Source organism: Aquarana catesbeiana, linkage group LG03 (assembly GCF_042186555.1).
Source record: "Aquarana catesbeiana isolate 2022-GZ linkage group LG03, ASM4218655v1, whole genome shotgun sequence".
NCBI lineage: Eukaryota > Metazoa > Chordata > Amphibia > Anura > Ranidae > Aquarana > Aquarana catesbeiana.
In genome coordinates this window covers 686,313,306-686,339,550 of record NC_133326.1, presented here as the reverse complement: position 1 = coordinate 686,339,550, position 26,245 = coordinate 686,313,306, and the positions used below count along the sequence as shown (strand labels likewise).

At 46.2% G+C, this 26,245-nt stretch overlaps 1 protein-coding gene across 2 annotated transcripts in view; it reads left to right on the top strand.

Moving 5' to 3' along the window:
- The window catches only part of PLD2 (phospholipase D2), a 123,003-nt gene that overhangs the window by 63,231 nt on the left and 33,527 nt on the right, over positions 1-26,245 (top strand). For both annotated transcript variants that reach the window (XM_073623011.1, XM_073623010.1), the window contains exons 8-9: positions 11,459-11,551; positions 16,875-17,027. In XM_073623011.1, coding sequence (XP_073479112.1) covers positions 11,459-11,551; positions 16,875-17,027 — 246 coding nt within the window. The remainder of the gene's footprint in view (positions 1-11,458; positions 11,552-16,874; positions 17,028-26,245) is intronic.

Here is a 26,245-nt window from a genome sequence, read left to right as displayed (position 1 = left end):
CCCCATCAGATTCTTCTCCCATCACAGATCCCGCCCCCATCAGACTCCTCTCTCTTCACAGATCCCCCCATCAGATTCTTCTCCCATCACAGATCCCGCCCCCATCAGACTCCTCTCCCATCACAGATCCCACCCCCATCAGACTCCTCTCTCTTCACAGATCCCCCCATCAGATTCTTCTCCCATCACAGATCCCGCCCCCATCAGACTCCTCTCCCATCACAGATCCCACCCCCATCAGACTCCTCTCTCTTCACAGATCCCCCCATCAGATTCTTCTCCCATCACAGATCCCGCCCCCATCAGACTCCTCTCCCATCACAGATCCCACCCCCATCAGACTCCTCTCCCATCACAGATCCCACCCCCATCAGACTCCTCTCTCTTCACAGATCCCCCCATCAGATTCTTCTCCCATCACAGATCCTGCCCCCATCAGATTCTTCTCCCATCACAAATCCCTCCCTGTCAGACTCCTCCCTCTTCACAGATCCCCCCCATTAGACTCCTCTCCCATCAGACACTTCTCCCATCACAGATCCTGCCCCCATAAGATTCTCCTCCCATCACAGATCCCCCCCATCAGACTCCTCTCCCATCAGACTCCTCTCCCATCACAGATCCCCTCCCATCACAGATTCCCCCCCCCCCAATCACAGACTCTTGTCCATCACAGACCCCCCCCCCACCCCAGACCCCCCCTCATCACAGACCCTCTATCACAGTCCTGCATTGATATTACAGATTGCCCTTTCCATAAGATCGCAGCACTCCCCTACCTTAGTTACACAAGATGGGAAGCACGACAGGTCTGGACAAAGGGCGGGACTTTTCATGTGAAAGGCAGGTGATTGATTGCTGGGACCGCCTCGCTGTCTAGTAACAATCACCCACTTCTTAACTTGATAAGTCCCGCCCTTCGTCCGGTCCTGCCATGCTTCCTGTCTTGTGTAAATAAGGTAGGGGAGGGGGAGTGCAAGGATCTTATGGAAGGGACAGACCTGCAGTGCCTGCTAGGCCAGGTGGAGAAAAACTGTACATCTGATCTGTTGCCGGCGGTGCGCATCAAACTCCTTAAAAAAAACTTCTTGGGCGTCAGTTTGCTGCCCCTCTCAAAGTGCTGCCTGGGTCCAAAGGACCCAGTGGAACCCATGGTTGTATGAGCGGTCTTCAAAAAGTTTCCGCACCTTCTTAATAAAAAGAGTTAAAAAAACTGCAGAAACATTTTGAAGAACCCTCGTGTTTCAAATGGTGGTTGATGGTTTCATTTATACTTTCACGATTTGAACCTAGGAACCATTCCCTTTTCATGGTGTATATATACAGTAATGGCATTATGGGGTGTGTGTTTTTTTTTTTTTTTTTGGTTTCTTTTTAATATTAGTACATTCAGACCATCCTACTGGCTTCTAGGCCATATTTACCCTTTTCTAGCTTCTAGGGTACCCCTTGGGTTTGGCACACCCTCAGACAGGTGCATTTTTAAGGGTAGATTCCTCTCAGCATTCCTCCCAAATAAGTGCATTGAAGGTGCTTATTGGTCCAATAGAGGTCCACATATCCTAACTATACTGTTTGGATGTGTACAGTATAAGTGTGGATGGGGGTGTCTTTTGTAATTGTTATTATAGAATTATATAGGTATAAATCCTATTCAGGCCTTTTTTTTTCTCAAGGAATAGGTGAACATACTCTATTCTCACCCCTTGTCTCCACCCTCTACCCACCTCCAAGCCTTTTCCCTTGGTCCCACCCCCTTCAGAGAATATAGAACCAAATATAATTTTGTGGTGCTAATTACTTTATATGGAATTGGTTAATAACAAACAAAGCAGTAAAATAGTTCCTTTGCAGGCAGTAACAATTAACCCTCCTCCAGCAACAATAGATCTCCCCAACAGCAATAGATTCACCCCAGCAACAACAGACCCCCTACAACATAACAACCTTCAACAACAATAGAACCCCCCCAGCAACAATAGACCCCTGTCTGCAACAATACAGTAGATCTCCCAGCAGCCAGCATCAGTGGATCAGCCAGAAAAATAGAACCCTCACTCAATGATGGAGCCCAACCAGCAACAACTGATCCTTTAGGAACATAAGACACCACCCCCTCCGGCAACAATAGATCCCACAGCAGCCAGCATCAGTAGAGCCGTTACTCCACGTTCCCACTGATCCTATGTGTCTCTTTCTTGTTACAGAGTGTGTGTAGTGTGTGTGTGTGTGTGTGTGTGTGTGTGTGTGTGTGTGTGTGTGTGTGTGTGTGTGTGTATATGTATATATATATATATATATATATATATATATATATATATATATATATATATATATATATATACAATTTTTTTTTATGCAATACAATATATACACATTACGTGTGTGTGTGTGTATATATATGTGTATATATTGTATTGAATAAAAAAGTTGAGTTTTAATATCTAGATTAGCTTTTACTTTTTTTTTTTTTTTTTTTTTACCTAAAGTCCCACTGATTCGTCTCTAATTTTTATTTATTTATATTTCCCTTTTTGAAAATGAGGGATGTGGAAGATTTCATTGGCGTATTTGAGGCTGTCAATTAGAAACCAGGAACTCCCATTTTACTAGTTACTTTTGATTATGGTAATTTTGTATAGAGTAGGGAAGGGCTTAGATCCGTCAGGTTTTTATAGCTGTCTGTGACTCCTCTTGGGGGATTCCCTTTTATATCCTGTCTCAGTAACATTTTTCAGTGGGACAAAAAGGCAAATTTTTACCAGATGAGAAAAAAAGCAGCAGTAAAACGGAGATGTAGGGTGCTGGACCGCTGTTTTTGGTGACTGGAGGACAAATTTCCTTATCAAGCAGCTCTGAAAAAAAGTCCCAGCTGTTGAGGTGATGGTGCGAACATGGGTTGTGTCTCGTGTAGTCTGATGCATGGCGAGCAAAAGTGCAAGATGTTTTGGGGTCCAGGAAATTTCGTTTTCGCATTTTGGTTATATCCAACCTGTTTCAGGGGCTTGAAAGTTTTCTCTTTATTATGCCTAAAAATGCACCAGCCTCATAAAGTGTGTTCAACTGTTTATTGGAAATGAAATAATGTATGTGGCACTCACCAACATAAATAGCGTAAATCGGCATATATGAGCATAAAACTCTGCAGACCGATGGGAATTGAAAGGATAAAAAGTCCAAAGCCACACTTCTAGCATTCACAAGTGGTATTTAAAAAGCAATCGCTGTAATGACTGACACATTTGTGGTGTTCCACTTCCTTTCGTCTGAGCTCATCTGGACCCTTTCTAGGCTGCATAAATCGAGGCCAAGCCCTCTGCACTCAGGCTCTGCTGAAATATGCTCACAGTATGAGTGTCCATGTATTGGTAGAACTGAACATCGCATACTGAGCTGGAGAGCTTTTCCTCTGATAATAGTGGACAGTATCTATGGTGTATAACAGCCCTTCTAAACCTTGGTTCAGTGGAAACCTAGTGTTCCTCCAGAGGTTGTCAGGGGTTTCTTGAGCAATTGGGAATTTTTCCCTCTCAAATAAGTAACCACTGACACCAATGATGTTTTTACATATCTGTAAGGAGGGCATTCTTCTTACTGGCCACAAATGTAAAGCGCATTCTTCCCATGGCCACTTATGAAAGGAGCACTCTTGTCATAGACCACCAATAAAAGGAGCATTGTTCTCATTGACCACCAATGTAAGGAGCATTCTTCTTAGGGACCACCAATGAAAAGAGCATGCTTCTTAGTGACAACTATTATAAGGAACATTCTTCCCACTGTCCACCAATGTAAGGAGCACTCCTCTCATTGACCACCAATGTAAGGAGCATTCTTCCCATGGCCCCTTATGAAAGGAGTACTCTTCTCATAGACCACCAATATAAAGAGCATTCTTCCCACTGACCACCAATATAAGGAGCATTCTTCTCATTGACCACTAGGGATGAGCTTCGAGTTTGAGTCAAACCCATGTTCGACTCGAACATCGCCTGTTCGATTGTTTGTCGAATTGCGAACGTTATGGGCCATTCGCGCCAAATTCGAGTGGCGCATCACGGCCCATAATTCACTGCGGCATCGCAGTGCATTGCTGGCTGATGATTGGCCAAGCATGCACTATGACCCGCATGCTTGGCCAATCACAGCGCCGTCTGTACAGAGAGCCAGGGTGGCTTTGGCCAATTATGGCTCAGGGGGTTTAGTACACGCCCCACACTATATAAGGCCGCCTGCATGGCGGCCTTGTGTAGTGTGTTGTGGCGGCGGAGAGAGATAGACAGAGAGACAGTGTCATTTGATTAAAGTTAGATAGAGTAGGCAGTTAGCTGCATTTACAGTGTATTGTGTGTGTGTGTATGTGTGTGTGTGTATGTGTATATATATATATATATATATATATATATATATATATATACACTATATTCAGTTTAGCCAGATCTGTTCCTGTTATTCTCTTCCTAATATACTGACAGGTAGTCAGGTGTTTTTACAGTATTTACAGTTAGTGTACTGTGTCCTCTGCACAGTGTGCACCTAAAGCTACCTGAAGACAATTGCTGGTGTTCGGATCCTATTAATACCACAGGCAGGCAGTTGATTCTGCTAGCTGCAGTATAATCAGTGTGTGTGTGTGTATGTATGTATATATATATATATATATATATATCCCAGATTTGTGCAGCTACATCTCACTGCAGGCCATTAGTATGTCTGGAAGGCCGACAAGGAGAGGCAGACAGTCACAAGCCAATAAAAGAGGGCAAGCAGGCTCTGTGTCTAGAGGCAACGGTGCTGGTCGTGGAGACGGTGCATCCTCATCAGCACGTGGCCGTGGGGCACACTTGTCCTTTTTTTCGGCAGCTGGCCTTGTTGAGCCACAACATGACGAAGACTTGGTAGAGTGGATGACCAAGCCGTCCTCATCCTCCTCATCCTCTCTCACCCATGCTCAGGGTACTTTGTCTGGCAAAGCAGCTGCAAACGCGACCTCTTACCTTGGCTCAATGGCATCAGTCACTCCTTCCCTAGCATCACCATGTCCTCCTGAGGAGTCCCCCGAACTGTTTGACCACATTGTTGTGTACATGCTCCAGGAGGATGTTCAGTGTTTTGAAGGCTCCGATGATGGTACCCAGCTAGAGGAAGGCAGTAACGTGAGCCCAGAGAGAGGAGGTTCCTCAGAAGGACAGCAATCTGGCAGTCATGTTCCCCCAGCTACAGCATACTGCCAGCTTTGCTCCAGTGATGAGGATGGAGGGGATGATGAGGAAGTCACTGACTTCACGTGGGTGCCTGATAGGGGAGAGGAGGAAGAGGAGGAGGCACATCTCCAACGAGGCAGGATGCCCTCCAGAGGCAAGCTTAAGGGCAGCACACCGACTGCATCACACCGCAGAGCTCCGCATGTGCTGTCTCTGCGCGTTATTCCAAAAGTTCTTTGGTGTACGCCTTTTTTGTGATGAGTGCATCAGATCGCACCGCTGCTATTTGCAACATATGTCTCAAGCGTATCTCGCGTGGCCAAAACACCACCTGCTTGGGCACCACATGCTTGACCAGACATATGTCGACCTGCCATGCAGTTCATTGGCAAGCGTACCTAAAAGACCCACACCAAAGAAAGCGGGCCTCTCCTTGCTCCTCATCAGCTGGGATCTCCAACTCCACTATGCCTTCAGTCCTCTCTGAAACCTGCACTGACAGGAATGAAGGTGTAGAATTAGGTGTGTCACAGCCAAGTACTTGCGGGCAATCTTCTATCGGTACACCAACGTCAGATTGTACCAGGCAAATTTCCCTGCACCAGCTGCTGCACCGCCGAAAGAAGTTCGCTCCCAGCCATCCACATGCCCAGCAGTTGAATGCTAGCTTGGCTAAATTGCTAGCATTTCAACTGCTGCCTTTTAAGTTGGTAGACTCTGCCCCCTTCCGTGAGTTTGTGGAATGTGCGGTTCCTAAGTGTCAGGTTCCCAAATGCCACTTTTTCATGTGGAAGGCAATGTCTTGGCCTCGCTGGACAGGGCGGTCAGTGGTAAGGTGCATATTACCGCTGACTCATGGTCCAGCAGGCATGGACAGGGACGGTACCTATCTTTCATCGCGCACTGGGTGAATCTTTGTAGGACAGGGTGCAGTAGTGTTGGAGGTTGTTCCACCACCACGCCTCCAAAATTCTACTAGTGGTGATTCTGCCACACCTCTCTCCTCCACCCCCTCCTCTTCTTCTTCCTCCATGGCCTCTTCCAGTGCTGATTTGTCCTTGGAACCAGCGGTGTTCCGTAGGCATTCAAGGGGCTACGCAAGCGCGCAGGCAAAAAGATGCCATGCGGTGCTTGAGCTGGTGTACTTGGGGGACAAGAGCCACACTGGGGCAGAGATTCTGTCAGCTCTGCAGGGGCAGGTCCAGAGGTAGTTGATGCCACGCCAGCTTAAGCCAGGAATGGTGGTTTGCGACAATGGCACCAACCTCCTCTCCGACAGGGACAACTGAACCATGTGCCCTGTTTGGCTCAGGTCCTTAACTTGGTGGTACAGCGGTTCTTGGGCAGGTACCTGGGCTTACAGGATGACCTGAGGGAGTCGAGGAAACTCTGTGTGCATTTCCGCAGGTCATATAATGCCAGTGCTCGGCTGGCTGACCTCCAAAAGGAATTTAACCTGCCCAAGAACCGCCTAATCTGTGACATGCCCACCAGGTGGAACTCAACGTTGGCCATGTTGCAGTGGCTGCACACACAGCAGAGGGCCATCAATGAGTACCTATGCGACTATGGCACCAGGACAGGGTCAAGGGAGCTTGTTTTTTTTTACCCACGCCAGTGGGCTATGATCAGGGATGCATGCACTGTCCTGTCACCATTTGAGGAGGCCACGAGGATGGTGAGCGGTGACAGTGCATGCATCAGTGACACTGTCCCTCTTGTCCACCTGTTGGAGCACACGCTGCATGGAATAATGGACAGGGCACTTGAGGCAGAACAGAGGGAGGAAGAGGAGGACTTCCTTACCTCTCAAGGCCCCCTTTATCCAAATAGTGTTCCTGCGTGCCCGCCGATCACACAGTAAGAGGAGGAGGATTGTGTCAGCATGGAGGTGGAGCCTGGTACTCAGCAGCAGTCTTCAAGGGATCATTTACAGTCTGAAGAAACCTATAGACTTGTACGTGGCTGGGAGGAGGTGGCTGCAGATCATGTCGTCCTTAGTGACCCAGAGGACTGTGGACCGAATGCCTCAGCAAAGCTACGCTGCATGGCCTCCCTGATCCTGCAAAGCCTGTGGAAGGATCCTCGTATTCATGGTATCGAGGGGAGGGATCATTACTGGCTGGCAACCCTCCTTGATCCACATTACAAGGGTAAGGTTGCGGACCTTATCTTGCCATCGCAGAGGGAGCAGAGGATGAAACCTCTTCGGGAGGCCTTGCAGAAAGGTTTGTGCAACATGTTTCCAGAGCCTGGGAGGTTACAATTTCCTGGTCCTCCTGGACAACGTGTTGCTGAGGCTTCGGTCAGTCACAGAAGGTGCGGTGGAGAAGGTGGCCGTCTGACCGATGCGTTCAGACAATTTTTTAGTCCGCAGCCCCAAGGTATGATCGGTCCCAGCAACCATCGCCAGCGTCTGATTCACATGGTGCAGGATTACCTAGGGGCAAGATCAGACTTGGACACTTTTTCCACCAAAAATCCTCTGGGTTACTGTGTCTTCAGAATGGATCACTGGCCAGAGCTTGCACAGTATGCAATTGAGCTACTGGCCTGTTCTGCATCCAGCGTTCTTACGGAACGCACATTCAGTGCTGCTGGAGGCTTTGTAACTGATCACAGTGTGCTCCTGTCCACCGAATCGGTCAATCGGCTGATCGGCTGGCCTTCATAAAAATGAATCAGTCTTGGATCACCAGCTACCAAGCACCTGATGCTGATGTAACCGAATAATTTTTTTTTTTTAATGTGTGATACCTTCAAAACTGCCTATGCTGATGCTGAGTGACTATCCTCTTCCTCCTCAATTTTCATGCTGATGGCTTGTAAGAACGTTTTTCTAAGGCCCAATTTTTCAGCCCTTGTTTAACAGGGGCGTGTAATTACAATTTTTGATGCAATACTTTGCAGCAGGGCTCATTGCTGCGCTCCAACTAGAGTATCTGTGAGGGGTTGCAGTGTTGTGGCCCCAGCACCAGTGCCCAAGGCCAAGTTTTTCAGCCCCTGTTGAACAGGGGAGTATAATTACAATTTTTGATGCAATACTTTGCAGCAGGGCTCATTCCTGCGCTCCAACTAGAGTATCTGTGAGGGGTTGCAGAGTTGTGGCACCAGTGCCTAAGGCCCAATTTTTCTGCCCCTGTTCAAAAGGGGCATGTATTTACAATTCTTGATCTAATATTTCACAGCAGGGCCCATTCCTGCGCCCACCAAGAGTAACTGTGAGGGCTAACAGTGTTGTGGCAACACCACCACCACCACCAAAGGCCCAATATTTATGCCCCTGTTCAACAGGTTCATGTAATTACAATTCTTGATATAATATTTCACAGCAGGGGCCCGTTCCAGCGCCCACCAAGAGTAACTGTGAGGACTTGCAGTGTTGTGGCACCAGCACCACCATGACCACCACCAAAGGCCCAATTTTTCTACCACTGTTCAACAATGGCATGTAATTACAATTCTTGATCTAATAGTTCACAGCAGGGCCCGTTCCTGCGCCCACCAAGAGTAACTGTGAGGGCTTACAGTGTTGTGGCAACACCAACACCTAAGGCTCCAATTTCTGCAGAGTATATAGGGCGTGCCCCTACTTTCAAACATCCAACTTACAAACGACTCCTACTTGCAAACGGAAGGAGACAACAGGAAGTGAGATGAAATCTACCCCTAGGAAGGGAAATTCTCTCCTGTAAGAGTTAGTATGGGAAAAACGTGTCTCATCTCCACTGATGCTTTATCACCAATCCTTGTTTCACTAAAAACCCCAAATTTTCAAAAACATTTGTCATTGGGACAGAAAGTGAGGTGAAATCTTCTGAAGAGGTGCATAGACAGCAAAACAAATGTCACAGGGGTGATAACCCTTCCCTATGTTTTCCAAAAAGCTTAAAAACAGATTTTTTGGCTGGAGCAACACTTTAAAAATGTACCAGTTCAAAATTACAAACAGATTCTACTTAACAACAAACCTACAGTCCCTGTCTTGTTTGCACCGCCTGTATACTGCTGTTCAGAGTATATAGGGCCTGGGGGCCACATGCCTTTTCCTTTTTTTTAATTTGGGTGCGGGGTTCCCCTTAATATCCATACAAGACCCAAAGGGCCTGGTAATGGACTTGGGGGGGGGGGGGGGGGGTACCCATGCCGTTTGTCTCACTGATTTTCATCCATATTGCAGGGACCCGACATTACATTAAAGCCGCAAGTACTTTTAAATGACTTTTATTCCTTTACAAATGTCGTTTTGTGCAGGGACTGTTCTAAGCACGGGAAACACGCGCCACTTAACAGGCATACTATAGACACCCCCCAGGTACGATATTTAAAGCAATATTTCACTTTTTTTTCACTTTAAGCATCATTAAAATCACTGCTCCCGAAAAAACGGACGTTTTTAAAACTTTTTTTTGCATTGATACATGTCCCCTTGGGAAGGACCCAGGTCCCCAAACCCTTTTTAGGACAATAACTTGCATATTAGCCTTTAAAATTAGCACTTTTGATTTCAAACGTTCGAGTCCCATAAACTTTAACGGGGTTCTAAAGTTCGCGCTAACTTTTGGTCCGTTCGCAGGTTCTGGTGCGAACCGAACCGGGGGGTGTTTGGCTCATCCCTATTGACCAGTGACCACCAATGTAAGGAGCATTCTTCTTACTGACCACAAATGAAATGAGCATTCTTTCCTCTGACCACCAATGAAATGAGCATTCTTCCTACAGACCACCAAAGTAAGGAGCATCAATGAAAGGGGCATTCTTCTTGTAGACCACCATTATCAGGAGCATTCTTCTCATTAACCACCAATGTAAAAAGTATTCTTCCCATGGCCACTTATTAAAGGAGGACTCTTCTCAAAGACCACCAATGTAAGAAGCATTCTTCTTACTGACCACCAATGTAAGGAGCATTCTTCCCCCTGACCACCATGCTAATGCTGTGAGTTATTATTGCCGGGGGTTCTCTGTGACCTGAAAATATTGTTTGAAGGGTTCCTCCATGTTAAAGAGGTGGAGATAAGCTGCTGCGTAAGGTTCATTTTGGCCGTGCAGCTCCTTTTCACCTGGGGTAATCTTCAGTATGAGAAGAAAGAGATCCCCTGACAATGCAACTGTAAGTTAGCCCTGATGAAGAGGGCTTGACCCTTGACATGAATAAACTATTCCTCACCTACCAGTATTCCTCTGTACAGTATGTGTTGGAGAGGACATCATATTATACCTTCAGTCTAGACTCTAGAGCAGGGCTCTCCAAACTACGGCCCTCCAGCTGTTGCAAAACTACACGTCCCATGAGGCACTGTAAAACTCTCTGACATTCACAGACATGACTCGGCATGATGGGAATTGTAGTTTTTGAACAACTGGAGGGCCATAGTTTGAAGACCCCTGCTCTAGAGGATGAGAAAGGAGTATGAACCCAGGACTAGACAATATACCTGTGATTTTAACTTTTTTAAAAATATTTTAATAAAAACATTTGTATTAATTTAATGGTGTTGGAAGGTGTTGCACTAGGTCGGTGTGCTTGTGCGTTTTTTTTTTTTTTTTTTTTCTTTGTTTTTTAAATAGTATTTGCTATTTAATTGCCACTTATGGTGTGCTTTGGATTTTTTTTATCCTCTTAAATTCCCATCAGGAGAGTTTCTCTCTTCTATGCTAGCTTACTCGATGTTGATGAGCACAATATACTTTTTTATTTACAATAAAATGGTGAAAATGCTTTATGAGCCTGGCATGCTCTGTCTTGTTTACTTCACTGAGATCATTCCATATTGCATAAGTCCAGCATCTAGAGTACCTTTCTATAGCACTTTTCAGCCCTGATGAAGGGGAACCTCTCGAGATCCTGAAACATAGTGGCTGTGTTAAATGTGATTTTCATTAAAACTGATTTACCGGACTTCCTCACTACACTTACAAAAATAAAATTCTGGATCTCACGCTTCCTTATTGCGCCGAGAAAAAAATGTTAAGCACTGCCTGTGTCCCTGTTGGGGAGAATACCCAGCACTTCCGAGAGGGTCACTAGGGCAGGAAGCGATGGACTGATGCAATCAATACCTAATTCTTCCCCACACTCTCCAAAATGGGGAACAAAAACAGCTGCAATTAAGCTGGCCATGCAGATTCGCTCCATGGGTGGCCCTGTCACCAACCTCCCGCCCGACATCCTTTGATTGAAAATCTAGTATTTGCAAAGTGATCTCTGATTGGTTGGTACGTCTCTGACTGCATTTATTCATTTTTTGCAGGGAAGGTTTCATACTGAAGAGATCGGGAGGACACCGGATTCAAGGGTTTAACTGTGCCGGTCATCATCAGTTCTGTTACCGCTGGTCAAAGAGGTCAGATAGAGCAACAGCTGAAACTCAGATTTATTTATTTATTTTTCTTCCCATAAAAATGGTTCTGGAAAACGAGTGAAATTTGGGTCAACTGTTAAAAAATAAAAAGTGACACTGACAGGAGTTGGGACAAACTAGAACATATACAGGGGTACTTACAACAGTCACCTTTCCACATTTTGATTTATTTTATTTCTTTGTGACATTAGTTGTTGCAACCTTTCCACCTCCTCTGATAGTGTTATGATCAGTCCCAGTCCCTCACCGTTGCTATTCCAGGACAGCTTGATCTGCGTGTGTATATATATGTGTGTGTAAATATATATATATATATATATATGGAAAAAGGCATATTCAACCACTTCCCCTCTGGAAGATTTACCCCCTTTCATGACCAGGCTTTTTTGTGATACGGCACTGCGTTCTTTTAACTGACATTTGCGCGGTCATGCAATGCTCCACCACTGAAAGGGAGGGTCTACCTGCAAATCTGGTCGATATTCCCACTAAAAAAAAGGATAGTTGAAAAAAAGGGATGCGAGGTCAGGGAGCTTGGCTTGATAATAAATCGAACTGCTGAAAGAACAATTGGAGGACATGTTCTTATACCCCGTACACACGGTTGGATTTTCCGATGGAAAATGTGTGATAGGACCTTGTTGTCGGAAATTCCGACCGTGTGTAGGCTCCATCACACATTTTCCATCGGATTTTCCGACACACAAAGTTTGAGAGCAGGATATAACATTTTCCGACAACAAAATCCGTTGTCGGAAATTCCGATCGTGTGTACGCAAATCCGACGCACAAAGTGCCACGCATGCTCAGAATAAATAAAGAGATGAAAGCTATTGGCCACTGCCCCGTTTATAGTCCCGACGTACGTGTTTTATGTCACCGCGTTCAGAACGATCGGATTTTCCGACAACTTTGTGTGACCGTGTGTATGCAAGACAAGTTTGAGCCAACATCCGTCGGAAAAAATCCTAGGATTTTGTTGTCGGAATGTCCGAACAAAGTCCGACCGTGTGTAAGGGGCATTACTGGTATTTTTAAACATTATTGGAAACGAATTTCCACCACCAAACACATTTTGACAGAAGCATTTGAATTTCTCCCCTGCAGGTTGTTTAGTCAGTTCTCTCAATGATGGTGGGTCCTAGACCACAATTGCCATTCCTTCAGTTCACTACCTCTTGAGGTTCTGCGCTCATTTGCGCTCTAGAACCATGTCTGCAATAAATTGCTTGCATGCTTTTGAGGGGCTTCCCTATTCCCAGTAGTTCCAGGCCTAGTCTTCAGGTGGCCCCATCAAACATCCAAGGCCAACAGTCTAAATTCTTAGCGATGGCAGATCCAAGATCCTAATCCCCATCCCACCAGTTCACTATTTCTTAAGGTTCTACATTCATTTCGGCCCTAGAATCATGTATGGAATGATTTGTTTGCATGCTTTTGAGGGACCTCTCTATTCCAAATGGTTCCAGGCCTAGTCTTTAGGGGGTCCCACCAAACATCCAAGGCCCACAGTGTAAATTCTCAGTGGTGGCAGGTCCAAGACCCTAATCCCCATCCCTTCAGTTCACTACTACTTCAGGTTCTGAGGCCCAGGTTGCTGGGCACATGCACCCAGGGAAACCTTTCCGACCACTGCCAAGCATGTGAACCCTTTTCCACTCATTCCAAACCCGAACCTGGTGTAATGTCCACACTCCCCAGGTATTGGCTGTATCTGGGAAGTATGGATATTACATGTTTGGGTTGGGAATGGGTGGAAAAGGGTTCACATTAACTTCTTCCTAAAGAATAAATGAGCATTCCTGCATTTGTAGCATCAACCTCAACTATTACTCTACAACTGCAACAATGTTGATTCTCACCAGGCTGAGCTTAACTTACTTATATATATATATATATATACACACACACACACAGTATCTCACAAAAGTGAGTACACCCCTCACATTATTGTAAATATGTTATTATATCTTTTCATGTGACAACACTGAAGAAATTACACTTTGCTACAATGTAAAGTAGTGAGTGTACAGCTTGTATAACAGTGTAAATTTGCTGCCCCCTCAAAATAACTCAACACACAGCCATTAATGTCTAAACCCCTGAGAACAAAAGTGAGTACACCCCTAAGTGAAAATGTCCAAATGGGGCCCAAAGTGTCAATATTTTGTGAGGCCATCATTATTTTCCAGCACTGGCTTAACCCTCTTGGGCATGGAGTTTACCAGAGCTGCACAGGTTGCCACTGGAGTCCTCTTCCACTCCTCCATGATGACATCACGGAGCTGGTGGATGGTAGAGACCTTGCGCTCCTCCACCTTCCGTTTAAGGATGCCCCACAGATGCTCAATAGGGTTTAGGTCTGGAGACATGCTTGGGCTAGTCCATCACCTTTACCCTCAGTTTCTTTAGCAAGGCAGTGGTAGTCCTAGAGATGTGTTTGGGGTTGTTATGTTGGAATACTGCTCTGCGGCCCAGTCTCCAAAGGGAGGGGATCATGCTCTGCTTCATTATATCACAGTACATGTTGGCATTCATGGTCCCCTCAATGAACTATAGCTCCCCAGTGCCGGCAGCACTCATGCAGCCCCAGACCATGACACTCCCACCACCATGCTTGACTGTAGGCAAGACACACTTGTCCTTGTACTCCTATGGTCTGAGCACTGACAGGCTGACCCCCCCACCCCTTCAACTTCTGCAGCAATGCTGGCAGCACTCATATGTCTATTTCCCAAAGACAACCTTTGGATATGACGCTGAGCATGTGCACTCAACTTCTTTAGTTGACCATGGCAAGGCCTGTTCTGAGTGGAACCTGTCCTGTTAAACTGCTGTATGGTCTTGGCCACCGTTCTGCAGCTCAGTTTCAGGGTCTTGGCAATCTTCTTATAGCCTAGGCCATCTTTATATAGAGCAACAATTCTTTTTTTTCAGATCCTCAGAGAGTTCTTTGCCATGAGGTGCCATGTTGAACTTCCAGTGACCAGTATGTGAGAGTGAGAGCGATAACACCAAATTTAACACACCTGCCTTCCCATTCACACCTGAAACCTTGTAACACTAATGAGTCACATGACACCGGGGAGGGAAAATGGCTAATTGGGCCCAATTTGGACATTTTCACTTAGGGGTGTACTCACTTTTGTTGCCAGCGGTTTAGACATTAATGGCTGTGTGTTGAGTTATTTTGAGGGAACAGCAAATTTACACTGTTATACAAGCTGTACACTCACTACTTTACATTGTAGCAAAGTGTCATTTCTTCAGTGTTGTCACATGAAAAGATAGAATAAAATATTTACAAAAATGTGAGGGGTGTACTCACTTTTGTGAGATACTATATGTGTGTGTGTATGTATGTATATATATATATATATATATATATATATATATATATATATATATATATATATATATATATATATATATATAATTATTCACTTTTTTTTTTTAATGTAATGTTCTTATGGCTAAAGTGAGGGAGGTTTACCACTGTACTCAGGAAATTCCCCTGAAGCCACGTACAACAAAATGACACATCTAAGCCACATATTGCAATTTTTTTTCTGGATAAAATGTGATGTACCGGCTGACCTCGTCAGCAGTGACCATTCAGGAAATTTATAATATATATTTAGTTTCGAAATGTGAGTCAGAAGCATGCTATTCATTGTTGTTCGAATAAATGTGCCTTCTGTATTGAGGTTTATTACCCTGAGCACTTCTGTACTCAGTGAGAGATACTTCTGTGGGGCACAGAAGCTCTTTGTATGGAGAATGTATTCGGATGCCACCAGCTTTATACTGGGATCACCTGGCGGTCAGTGCAGACCAGCCTAGACAAGGTCATCTAGAGCTCAGCGTGAACATCCCAAACTGACCCCCCCCCCACCCCCTCCCCAAAGATGTATGAGCAGTATGTGTCAGCAAAAAATAAAAATCGAGCACTAATCATCATGTTTGCCCCCTATGTATTCCCCCTCCTCCCAGTACAAATCTGCTCCCCTGCTGAAATCCTCCCTCCCAGTACAAATATTTGCACCCCCTCCACCCTCAGATCCTCTCTCTCCACTAATCCTGCCGCAAAAAAAAATCCCCCCCCCTATCTGTGAGTAGATTTATTGTCTTCAGGGCTTCTGGTCATCCTGGCCAGCACTTTGATATTAAACCTCTTCACCTAAAGCTGGCCATATACTAAGCAAATTACGCCTGGTTCCTGATGAACCAATCAAAATCTGCCTAGTGGTTGGCCCTGGTGGTAGCTTCCTGTCCGACATCCCTTGATTGAGAAATCAAATGGGCCAAGCAGAACGTTGTCGGCCAAACAGTGGCTGCATCCAATCGGATACAGTCGCTGCTGGGATATTCTGACATCGGCTGGTGGTGGCTGTCAGAATACAATAGCTGGTGCTGCGGATTCCTCCATTTGCACTATATAGGATGTATGGAGGAATCTTCTTCTTTTTTTTTCTTTTTTTTTTTTTTCCTCAGCTCGCCCCCCCCCCCCCCCCCGGGGCATACAGACCCTATTTAAGGAACAATGGGGCTTGGCGGGAAGGAGTTAAAGTAGTTTGTAATACCTGTATAGCATCATTGTGTGTAGAAGCACTAACAATTATGTAATCCTATAAATTCAAAATAATATAATTTTTTTCTTGCTTGTTGAGTGGTAACCCACGATTTTCTGCAGCAGTTTCTGGCTGGGATGGTAAATCGGGTAAATGGAGGATTTCGAAATTAACACCATAGCCCTAAGATTGTATACCAGATGTAAACTCCTTGAGGGTAGGGACTGATGTGAATGTACAATGTGTATGTAAAGCGCTGCATAAATTGACGGTGCTATACAAGTACCTGAAATAATAATTTCATATCTGACAAAGATCAGTTAATGTCGAAAAATGCTGGTGTGTTAATTGCCGATACTGCTGCTCTTTCCTGGCAACCTCTATCTTCAGCCCTCCACTCCTAGTAATGTGCTGACTATGCTGACCGCTCTCCTGCTGCTTGTCCATAGACATACTTTGTTAGGAACAATCACACTATTATCCTACTTGTCATTGCCAAGTGTCATAGAAAAAAGATTGCTTGGGGCCCCATTGATAATTTGCTATGGAGCCCCATGATTTGTAGTCGCACCGCTATGATGTTTAGTTATGTCCCCAATCCCCCCGTGCAGTATGTAGTGCATATATATGTCAGGGGAGCAGTTGTACTTTTCATGAAGGTTGTCCTTCGTGTTTCTGATGTAAGGAATATTTATGCCGTTGTAATGTGAATGGAATATTTTTCTTTTGTCTAGGTGGCTGGTGGTGAAAGATTCTTTTCTTCTCTACTTGAAACCAGATTCTGGGGAGATCTCCTGCGTGCTGCTCTTCGACCCTGAATTCCGAACGCAAGTTGGCAAAAAACACACCGAGATCAAATATGGTGTCAGGGTAGAGAATTACTCCAGGTAAGCGGGGACCGTCCATCTACAACCATAAAATATGACCTCTTTTGTGTTGGATCAAAATTGGCAACACTATTCTATAAAAAAGCATTTAATATCCCGAAATACTCTGCAATACTGGAGGACTCTGCGCCTTCCTCTGACTCTCCTCTTCTGAAATACTCTGCTACTTCCTCTATGTAACTCTGCCTTGCTGGAGGACTCTGCTCCTTCCTCTATGCACCGTATATACTCGAGTATAAGTCGAGGCCCTAACTTACCAAAAAAATGGGAAAAACTTATTGACCCGAGTATAAGACGAGGGTGAGAAATGCAGAGGGTCAACAATGCCCATCTGCAGCTGTATATCTCCCTGTGTCCTGTGCATGTGTCATGTGTCATGTGTCCTGTGTATATGTGTCGTGTATATGCGCATGTGTCATGTACCTGTGTCATGTACCTGTGTCCTGTGTATGTGTGCATGTGTATATGTACCTGTGTGCATGTGTCTGTGTGCATCCTACCTGTGTCCTGTGCATCCTCCATGTGCCGCTCCGAACCGATCAGCGCGTGCGGCGGCCATTCACTGTTCAAAATCCGCACCTCCTCCTCGTCCATGATAGGCAGAAAACTCCATTTCCCAGCAGTCAGCGGTCAGCCTATCATGGACATTCTCTCATCCTCATACCACGGACGAGGATGAGAGAATGTCCATGATAGGCTGTACACTGACTGCCTATCACAGACGAGGAGGCGCGGCTTTTGAACAGTGAGAGCCGAGAGCCGCCGCCGAGTGCTATGTAGCACACGCTGGCCGCCATCTGCCTGCATGACACGCTGATCATGCAGACAGACGGCGGTGACTCGTGTATAAGTCGAGGGGGGAACTTTCAGCCCCAAAAAAGGGCTGAAAAATTTGACTTATACTCGAGTATATACGGTAACTCATCTCTACTGAAGGATTCTGTTCCTTCCTCTGACTCTCCTCACCTGAAATACTCTGCACTACTGGAGGACTCTGCTCCTTCACCCATCTAACTCTCCTCATCTGAAATGCTCTACGTTGTTGGAGGCCTCTGTTCCTTCCTCTTAACTCTCCTCTCCTAAATTATTTTGCTCCTTCCTCTATGTAACTCTCCTCTGCTGGAGAACTCTGCTTTTTAAGATAACTCTCCTCATCTGAAATGCTCTACTGTGCTGGAGGACTCTACTCCTTCCTCTAATGCCCCGTACACACGAGCGGAATGTCCGACAGAAAAAGTCCGATGGGAGCTTTTTATCGTATATTCCGATCGTGTGTAGGCCTCATCGGACTTTTTACGTTGAAAATTCTGACGGACCTAGAAAGAGAACATGTTCTAAATATTTCGGGAAAGCTGCTCGTCTGTATGCTGTTCAGACGTACCAAAAACAACGCATGTTCTGAACCAAGTATGAAACGGAAGCTATTGGCTACTGGTTATTGAACTTCCTTTTTCTAGTCCCGTTGTACGCGTTGTACGTCAACGCGTTCTTGACGGTCGAACATTGGTGCGATCGTGTGTACGCAAGACAGTTTCAGCAGAATTCCATCAGAACTCCGTCGGAAAAACCTTCAGAGTTTATTCCGATGGGAAAACCGGTCGTGTGTACAGGGCATAACTCTCCTCACCTGACATACTCTGCTCCTTCCTCCTATGTAACTCTCCTCTGCTGGAGGACTCTGCTCCTTAAGCTAACTCTCCTCTCCTAACATATTCTACTCCTTCCTCTCTCCTTCCTCTATGTTACAATCCTCTACTGGAGGACTCAGCTCCTTCCTCTAACTCTCCTATCCTGAAATACTCTGCAGTGCTTCAGGACTCTGCTCCTTCCGCTATCTAACTCTCCTCATCTGAAATGCCCTACTCTGCTGGAGGACTCTGCTCCTTCCTCTAAGGCCCCATTCACATTTGAGCATATTGGAATTGCAGGCAGAATCACGTCAAAGTGCTTGATGCGCTTGAGGGGGTCATTATTTTTTAATTGCCCCCCAAATGCAGGGCGATTTTGCTGCGATTGCTGCATGACAAAAGGTGCGAAAATTGTGGCAAAACACATGAGCTTCTTTAGGGCATTTTTGGAGCAGAGTGAGGCCCGTTGGTGCCTTTCCAAAAACACGCAAAAGTAACCTGACAAACCCAACGCGGGATCTTTGTTCATGTGTGAACGGGGCCACACTCTGCTTTCCTGAAACGCTTTACTGGAGAACTCTGGTCTTTCCTCTGTAGCACCCTCTAATGTGTGCTAGAAGTGAGTGTAGGCAAACCATACTCTGACAGTTAGGCTGGTGAGTCATAATTGGGTCAGGGTTTACTAGAGTTCAGGGCTGGGTGACTTATCCTGGCAGTTCTCTGGTGCCTCCCCCTGGTCTAGAAGGTTGGAGAATCTTCTAAAACTAGAGGGTGAATTTTAGGAGGAGCTGCCTTGAGGGCTGAGATAACTCCATAAAGAGACATGGGCCATGCCAGCAAGGCAGTCGGTGGAAGATGGAGAGACAGTGTTGAGGTGGCTGTTGGTCTCAGGGGTGCCCCCTAGTCTGAGGGGGGGGCTTCCTGGAGGCATGGGAGCAAGAGAGTAGTCAACACTGTTGGGGGACTAACATATGGAGGAGACTGCCACATGTAGCCAGCGGTGTGCTTAGGTCTTCTTTCCTTTCCCTGGAAAAGTCAGCTGGGTCGGCTGAGGAACAGTCAGTTGGCCAGACTGATGTAGAGAGGCAGCCAGGAGGGCTGGTGAAAGGGGCAGCTGCAGCCGGGAGAGCTGGTGAAAGGGGCAGCTGCAGCCAGGAGGCAATGCCTGAAGAAGTGATTCTGGGTTCATTGGTCACAAGGGAAGCTGTTTCACTCCACTTGTGCTACTTTGAGTTCTTGCCTGTAATGGGCTGCTACTGCATTAACAAGGGGCCTGTCGGTTCCACCAAGAGTGAATCCAGCAGGAGCTGTACAGAAGAAAAGAGGAACAAAGTGTGTACAGGTGAAAAGCCAAAGGAGTTGGACCTGCATATAAGAGACTGTAAATAGGAAGCTGTCCCTGAAGATCTTGCTCAAGTCAAGTGGGCCTCCCATCCCTATCCAAGTTATTAACCCCTAATAAATAACAAAAGCAAAGCTATGAATCATTCTCTGACTCCGTGTGACTGTGAAGATTTGGCATGCCTGGCTGTGCAGGAGTGGAGGATCCCTTTCATTTGCAGCTCCTACTTGGGGAGTGCTACACCTCTATCCAACTCTCCTCTCCTGAAATACTCTGTGCTGCTGGGGGACTCTACTCCTTCCATGTTTTTTTGTTAAACTGGTAGTAAATCTGGGGAAGAAAATCCCCCTGCAAGTTAAGGGCATAATGTGCTAGTATGTACCACATACTAGCACATTATAAGAAGACTTCCCTTAAAAAGAATATCTCCAGTAGTGCGCTGTCACTACTGGCAGGGCTTTCTTTCTTCACCCGTTCTACCTTCTGGATTTGCGGGCTCTGGCTGTTTGAATGGCCAAACCACAATGTCACTCCCACGCACAGGAGTCAGTGCTGCAGCACAGTGCTCTAAAAGGGACAGCGTATTCAGTATGCCATCACTACAGAGTGCAGTGCGCATACGCCTTTGATGTCATCGGCTGAAGAAATTGTGAATACCTCCTAAATGGTGCACGTTTAGGAGATATTCACTGTAACTACAGGTAATCCTTCTTATAAGCTTACCTCGAAGTACAAGTCACTAAGTGGTGTTTACTACCACTTTAAGTCCTCTGTGCTGTGCAATACTAATGTCTCTGTCCAGAATGCACATTGACAGTACAATGATAAACCATGCTATATTAGGATTGGAAGCAACCTCAATTATTTGTATTGTGTCCTTGCCTTCGAGAAAAAAAATGGGTTGGTGAATCTGAATGAGATTATTTATTAATAATAATATAAAGTACTCTCAAATGATTTTTTTAGAGGTAACAAATAATTTTGGACTATTGAATAAACCAGAATTGATCACAAAAAGGACGAAAAAAAGGGAGCATAAACAGTTAAAAAAAAAAAACCCAAAATATTTACACCTTGAAATTGCTCAAAACATTACTATTACATAAAGACTTCCATCCGGCACATTTGGCAGGAAGATTTCATTCCTTTCTTTCCGTTCTCTCTATGACTGCCAAGTCTGGTGGGCTGGCTGAGCTTTGCTGCCACGAGTCCGCTCTGCTGTTTATCTTGGGAAACGGCCCAGCCCCTTCCTATCTTAGAAGAAACACAACCTTGTATATTCCATGTAGCTGTTTTGTTTTTCTTTCTTTCTTTTTTTTTTTTTTTTCTTCTATTTTTCCCTCCTATAGACTTGACTACTGTATAACAGAGGTCCCTTGTTACCACCTTTATCCAACCACCCCTTTGCTGCATACCCCAACCTTCTACCCCAAGAATTGAGACCACAACCATCTGGAGTAAAATATTGGCCGTAGCAGCCAATAATCTTTATTAAAACATAAACCAATAATAATAATAATTTAACTCAACAAAACATAATCTTGTAAACACCTGGAATATCCTTTTTCTACAACTCCCGTTGGTCTTTGCAAGGGAAAAACCCACCAAAACTTAAAACTCAAAACACACTCAGGCACTGCGGTACTATACTAAAATTAGGCCTCCAGCTGACAAGCTAGCTCGGAGACAAATAACCAATAGCCCGCAGTGCACCAATAACATATTCAAGCTAAAACCCTTGTTAGCTGAAATCTCACCAACGGGCCACATACTAGCGATGGGTCCCGATCTCTTCCATATCTGGGGTTTAATCCTTCCCCGCAAAGACCAACATCACGCCACTGCCACGACTATATTCAATCCCATACGATAAAACAACTTAAACCGTTGACTTACCAACATACCACCTGTTGAGGGAGGGAGGGTGGGACGCTTGTTCCTCTCACAAACTGAGCTGGGGCGGGATCTTCCCTCAGCTCAGTTACCTATTGCTCCACCCCAACACCACCTATAACCAATCACCACTACTCTTAAATCTCTCACTCTTCCACCAAGTTCCCCTATTAACCCTGTCATGCCCGCCCTCTGCCTATTTCTCTGCTTTTTGCTCCGGGCTTCCTTGACTACTGTATAACAGAGGTCCCTTGTTACCACCTTTATCCAACCACCCCTTTGCTGCATACCCCAACCTTCTACCCCAAGAATTGAGACCACAACCATCTGGAGTAAAATATTGGCCGTAGCAGCCAATAATCTTTATTAAAACATAAACCAATAATAATAATAATTTAACTCAACAAAACATAATCTTGTAAACACCTGGAATATCCTTTTTCTACAACTCCCGTTGGTCTTTGCAAGGGAAAAACCCACCAAAACTTAAAACTCAAAACACACTCAGGCACTGCGGTACTATACTAAAATTAGGCCTCCAGCTGACAAGCTAGCTCGGAGACAAATAACCAATAGCCCGCAGTGCACCAATAACATATTCAAGCTAAAACCCTTGTTAGCTGAAATCTCACCAACGGGCCTCATACTAGCGATGGGTCCCGATCTCTTCCATATCTGGGGTTTAATCCTTCCCCGCAAAGACCAACATCACGCCACAGCACACACCAGGGTAACACCTTACCCTTGTGTGCCCTGCCACACCCTCAAGGCTCGCTGGATCCCATCCTGCAGACCCAAAGCCCATAAATCTATCCCCACATCATTAAGGTGTATCCCATCTTTTTTCAAATATCTCCAGGTATCAACCTCCAATTCCAGATGCCGAATAGCTATCCCTCCATTTCTCACTACAAAACTGCTAATCTCTTTGTTAACCACCTTCCTGGCACGGTTGATCTTATCGACCGACCTGGCCAGTCTCCACGTGGTACGCGCCACGATATCCGACCACACAATAATCATGTGTGGAAAAGACATCCTGAGCTGCCAAAAATCGAACTTGATGTCTCTCACCAAATCCAACATTGACCTTAACCCCAGATCATTACCCCCTACGTGCAACAGTAACACATCCGGCGCTCTGTCCAGGCGTGCAAATTTGTTCACTTCTGACACTGTCCTTCCCCACAGCATGCCCGGCACACCAAACCACCTGAGACACACTTCCTGCCTGGAAAACCCCAGCTGTCTCCCATCCCTTCTTGCATCTCCTCTCCTGGCCCCCCAACATACATACGAGTGGCCCACTATCCACACAAGGCATTGCTGTCGACCTGCAAGAAAAAAACAAACAAAAAACCCCCCAGATACATCAATAACTCCTAACGAATAATCAACAAGCAACACACATCGCAACATGCCCGCATTACATCATACCAGATTAACATTATTTGCATTCCCTTTATAATTTTTTTTTTTTTTTTTTAAACAGTAAGTAAATGCGGGCGAACATATGACCTAAATCGCCTAGATTCCCATCTTCCTATCCTCTTTACCGCTGCCTCATCCAAACCCCACCGAGCTGCTTCCGTAGCGGCCCCTATCCTAAATGAATGGGATGAAAACCTCTCACCTTCTAAACCTAATGCCCCCAAACATTTTTTGAAAATCGCAATAAATTGAAATCGCGATAAAGACGACCCATCCTGATGTATCAACAATGGCGCCTCCCCCCCCGGGCGAATTGCTAAAAACTCACTTACCACTTTTACTGGGCACAGGGGAGAACCTGGCAACGAAAAAACTTGCACCGTCTTTCCCCTGCCCCGCTGATCGGTTTTTGACTTCCTAACTAATATGGACAACCTGTCAACCCCACATCGAACGTCAGCCTCCCCCAACCCCCCTTTACCTTTTTTGGAGGGACTAACCAACTCACTGATCCTAAATGCCCCAAAAAACGCTAACGTGAATGCCGCCTTGAACATCAACACCTCGTACCCTGTTGAGCAAAGCGTGTCCAAACATCCGACAATCTGCCCCAACAACTGGAACGAAACAGGCCGCCTGGAGTCCCTCCCCGGCTTAGCCCGTCTGTAGCCCTTCAGAGCCTGCCTCACCCAAAAATCTTTCGTCAGGTCCGGTAAACCCTGAAACTTTAACCAAAACGCCAGACCTGCCAGCTTCTTCTCTATCCCAGACACCGGCACCCCATCCTCAAAATTCCTGGAAACAAAGTATAAAACCAACAACCTGAGATCCCGGTCTTCATGTCCCTCCTGCACCTGTCTCAGCAGAGACACCCATTCCTGCCATACTCTGTTGTATGCAGCCCACGTTGCATCGCTCACCGACCGTTTTATCCAGTCTGCTAGTCCTCCAAGGCAATCCTCCACAGCCAGTCTGGACACGGGACCCCTTCTCGCTCTGCCCCCGGCGCCAACTCCCGGAATCTGTCCCACTGAAAGCGAGACAATGCGTCAGCCACTACATTTTCCACTCCCGGGAGGTGCACAGCATATATAAACACATTTAGCTGTAGGCATCTCAAGACCAGGTGTCTAAGTAACCTAATCACCGGCGGTGACGCTGCTGATACCTTATTAATCACCTGCACCACCCCCAAGTTGTCACCATGAAACCTAACTTTTAAATTCCTAAACAACTCACCCCATAACTCCACAGCTAACACCACCGGGAACAGTTCTAACAGGAGCATGTTCTTCAGCAGACCTGCCTCCTTCCACGACTGTGGCCATGGCCCCGCGCTCCACTTGCCCCGAAAAAAGGCTCCGAAACCTGCTGCACCCGCTGCGTCCGTAAACAACTCCAGATCAAAGTTGCTCACTGGCCCTGACATCCACAGCGCCCTGCCGTTGAACTTAGCCAGGAACGTGTGCCAAACCTTCAGATCATCCCTGTGAACTTTCAACAAACGAATGTAGTGCCTTGGCGACTCCACCCCCGACGTACTTGCAGACAGCCGTCTGCAAAATACTCTCCCCATAGGCAAAATTCGACACGCAAAGTTCAACTTACCTAACAACGATTGTAACTCCCGCAATTGAACTTTTCGCCGCCCGATGATCCCCCGAATTTCCGCCTGCAACGCTATCAGCTTATCTTCAGGTAGCCTACACTCCATTGCCGTGGTGTCCAGAATGATACCCAAGAAGCTCAACTCCGTTGTTGGACCCTCCGTCTTCTCGGGAGCTAGCGGGATGCCAAACTTCTCTGCCATATGCTCCAACGTCGTCAACAAGACCGTACAGATTTCCGATCCCGGGGGGCCCACGCAGAGAAAATCATCCAAGTAGTGGATGATGGAGTTCAATCCCGCGACGTCCCTCACTACCCATTCAATGAACGAACTAAATTTTTCAAACAGCGCGCAGGATATCGAACACCCCATAGGCAAACAACGATCAACGTAGTATTCATCCTGCCAAGAACAACCCAAGAAACGAAAACTCTCTGGATGTACTGGCAATAAACGGAAAGCCGACTCTATGTCCGCTTTTGCCAACAGCGCTCCCTGCCCATACTTCCGAACCCAAAATACCGCCGCGTCAAAGGACGTGTACGATACCGCACACTCCTCCGGGTCAATGGCATCGTTCACCGACCCCCCTTTAGGGTACGATAAATGATGTATCAGCCTAAACTTATTAGGCTCCTTCTTTGGCACCACACCTAACGGGGACACCACCAAATCCGGAATTGGCAACTCTGCAAAGGGACCACTCATGCGGCCCAACTTAACTTCCTTCCGCAACTTCTCACTAACCACACTCCCATGTAACAACGCTGACTTCAAATTGCGAGCCATCGGGGGTGTGTCAACCAAACGAGACGGGATGCTAAAACCCTCTAAAAACCCCCGAGCCAACAACCCCGCCGCCGCCCTGTCTGGGTACCTATCTAGGAAGGGCTCCATCCTTCCCACTTTCACCGGAGTTGTCCCCTTTACCAACAGACTCGCCGGCACGGCCCTTTCCTTGTTTAAAACACAGCGACCCCGGGTGTCCCCCCCCACAACCGGAGCATTCATGCTTGTATTTGCACGACCCTCCAAATCTACAGGACCCCTCATTAAATTGCCAACAAACCCCCTTTTTTCTTGTGGCCGATTGTCCGGAGTTGGCTGATCCACCGGCCCCTCCCTGAAAAAACTGCCCCGTCGGCCTAGCCGACGTCATGAGGCGCATCCAAAGGCTAATGTCCTTATGGTCCCACCTCAATGATGGGCGGATGGCCCTCCGCTGTCGGAATTGCTCATCATACCGCAGCCATGCCGTGCCCCCGTAGACTCTATACGCTTCTCCAACGGCGTCCAGGTAGCAAAACAATGCCGA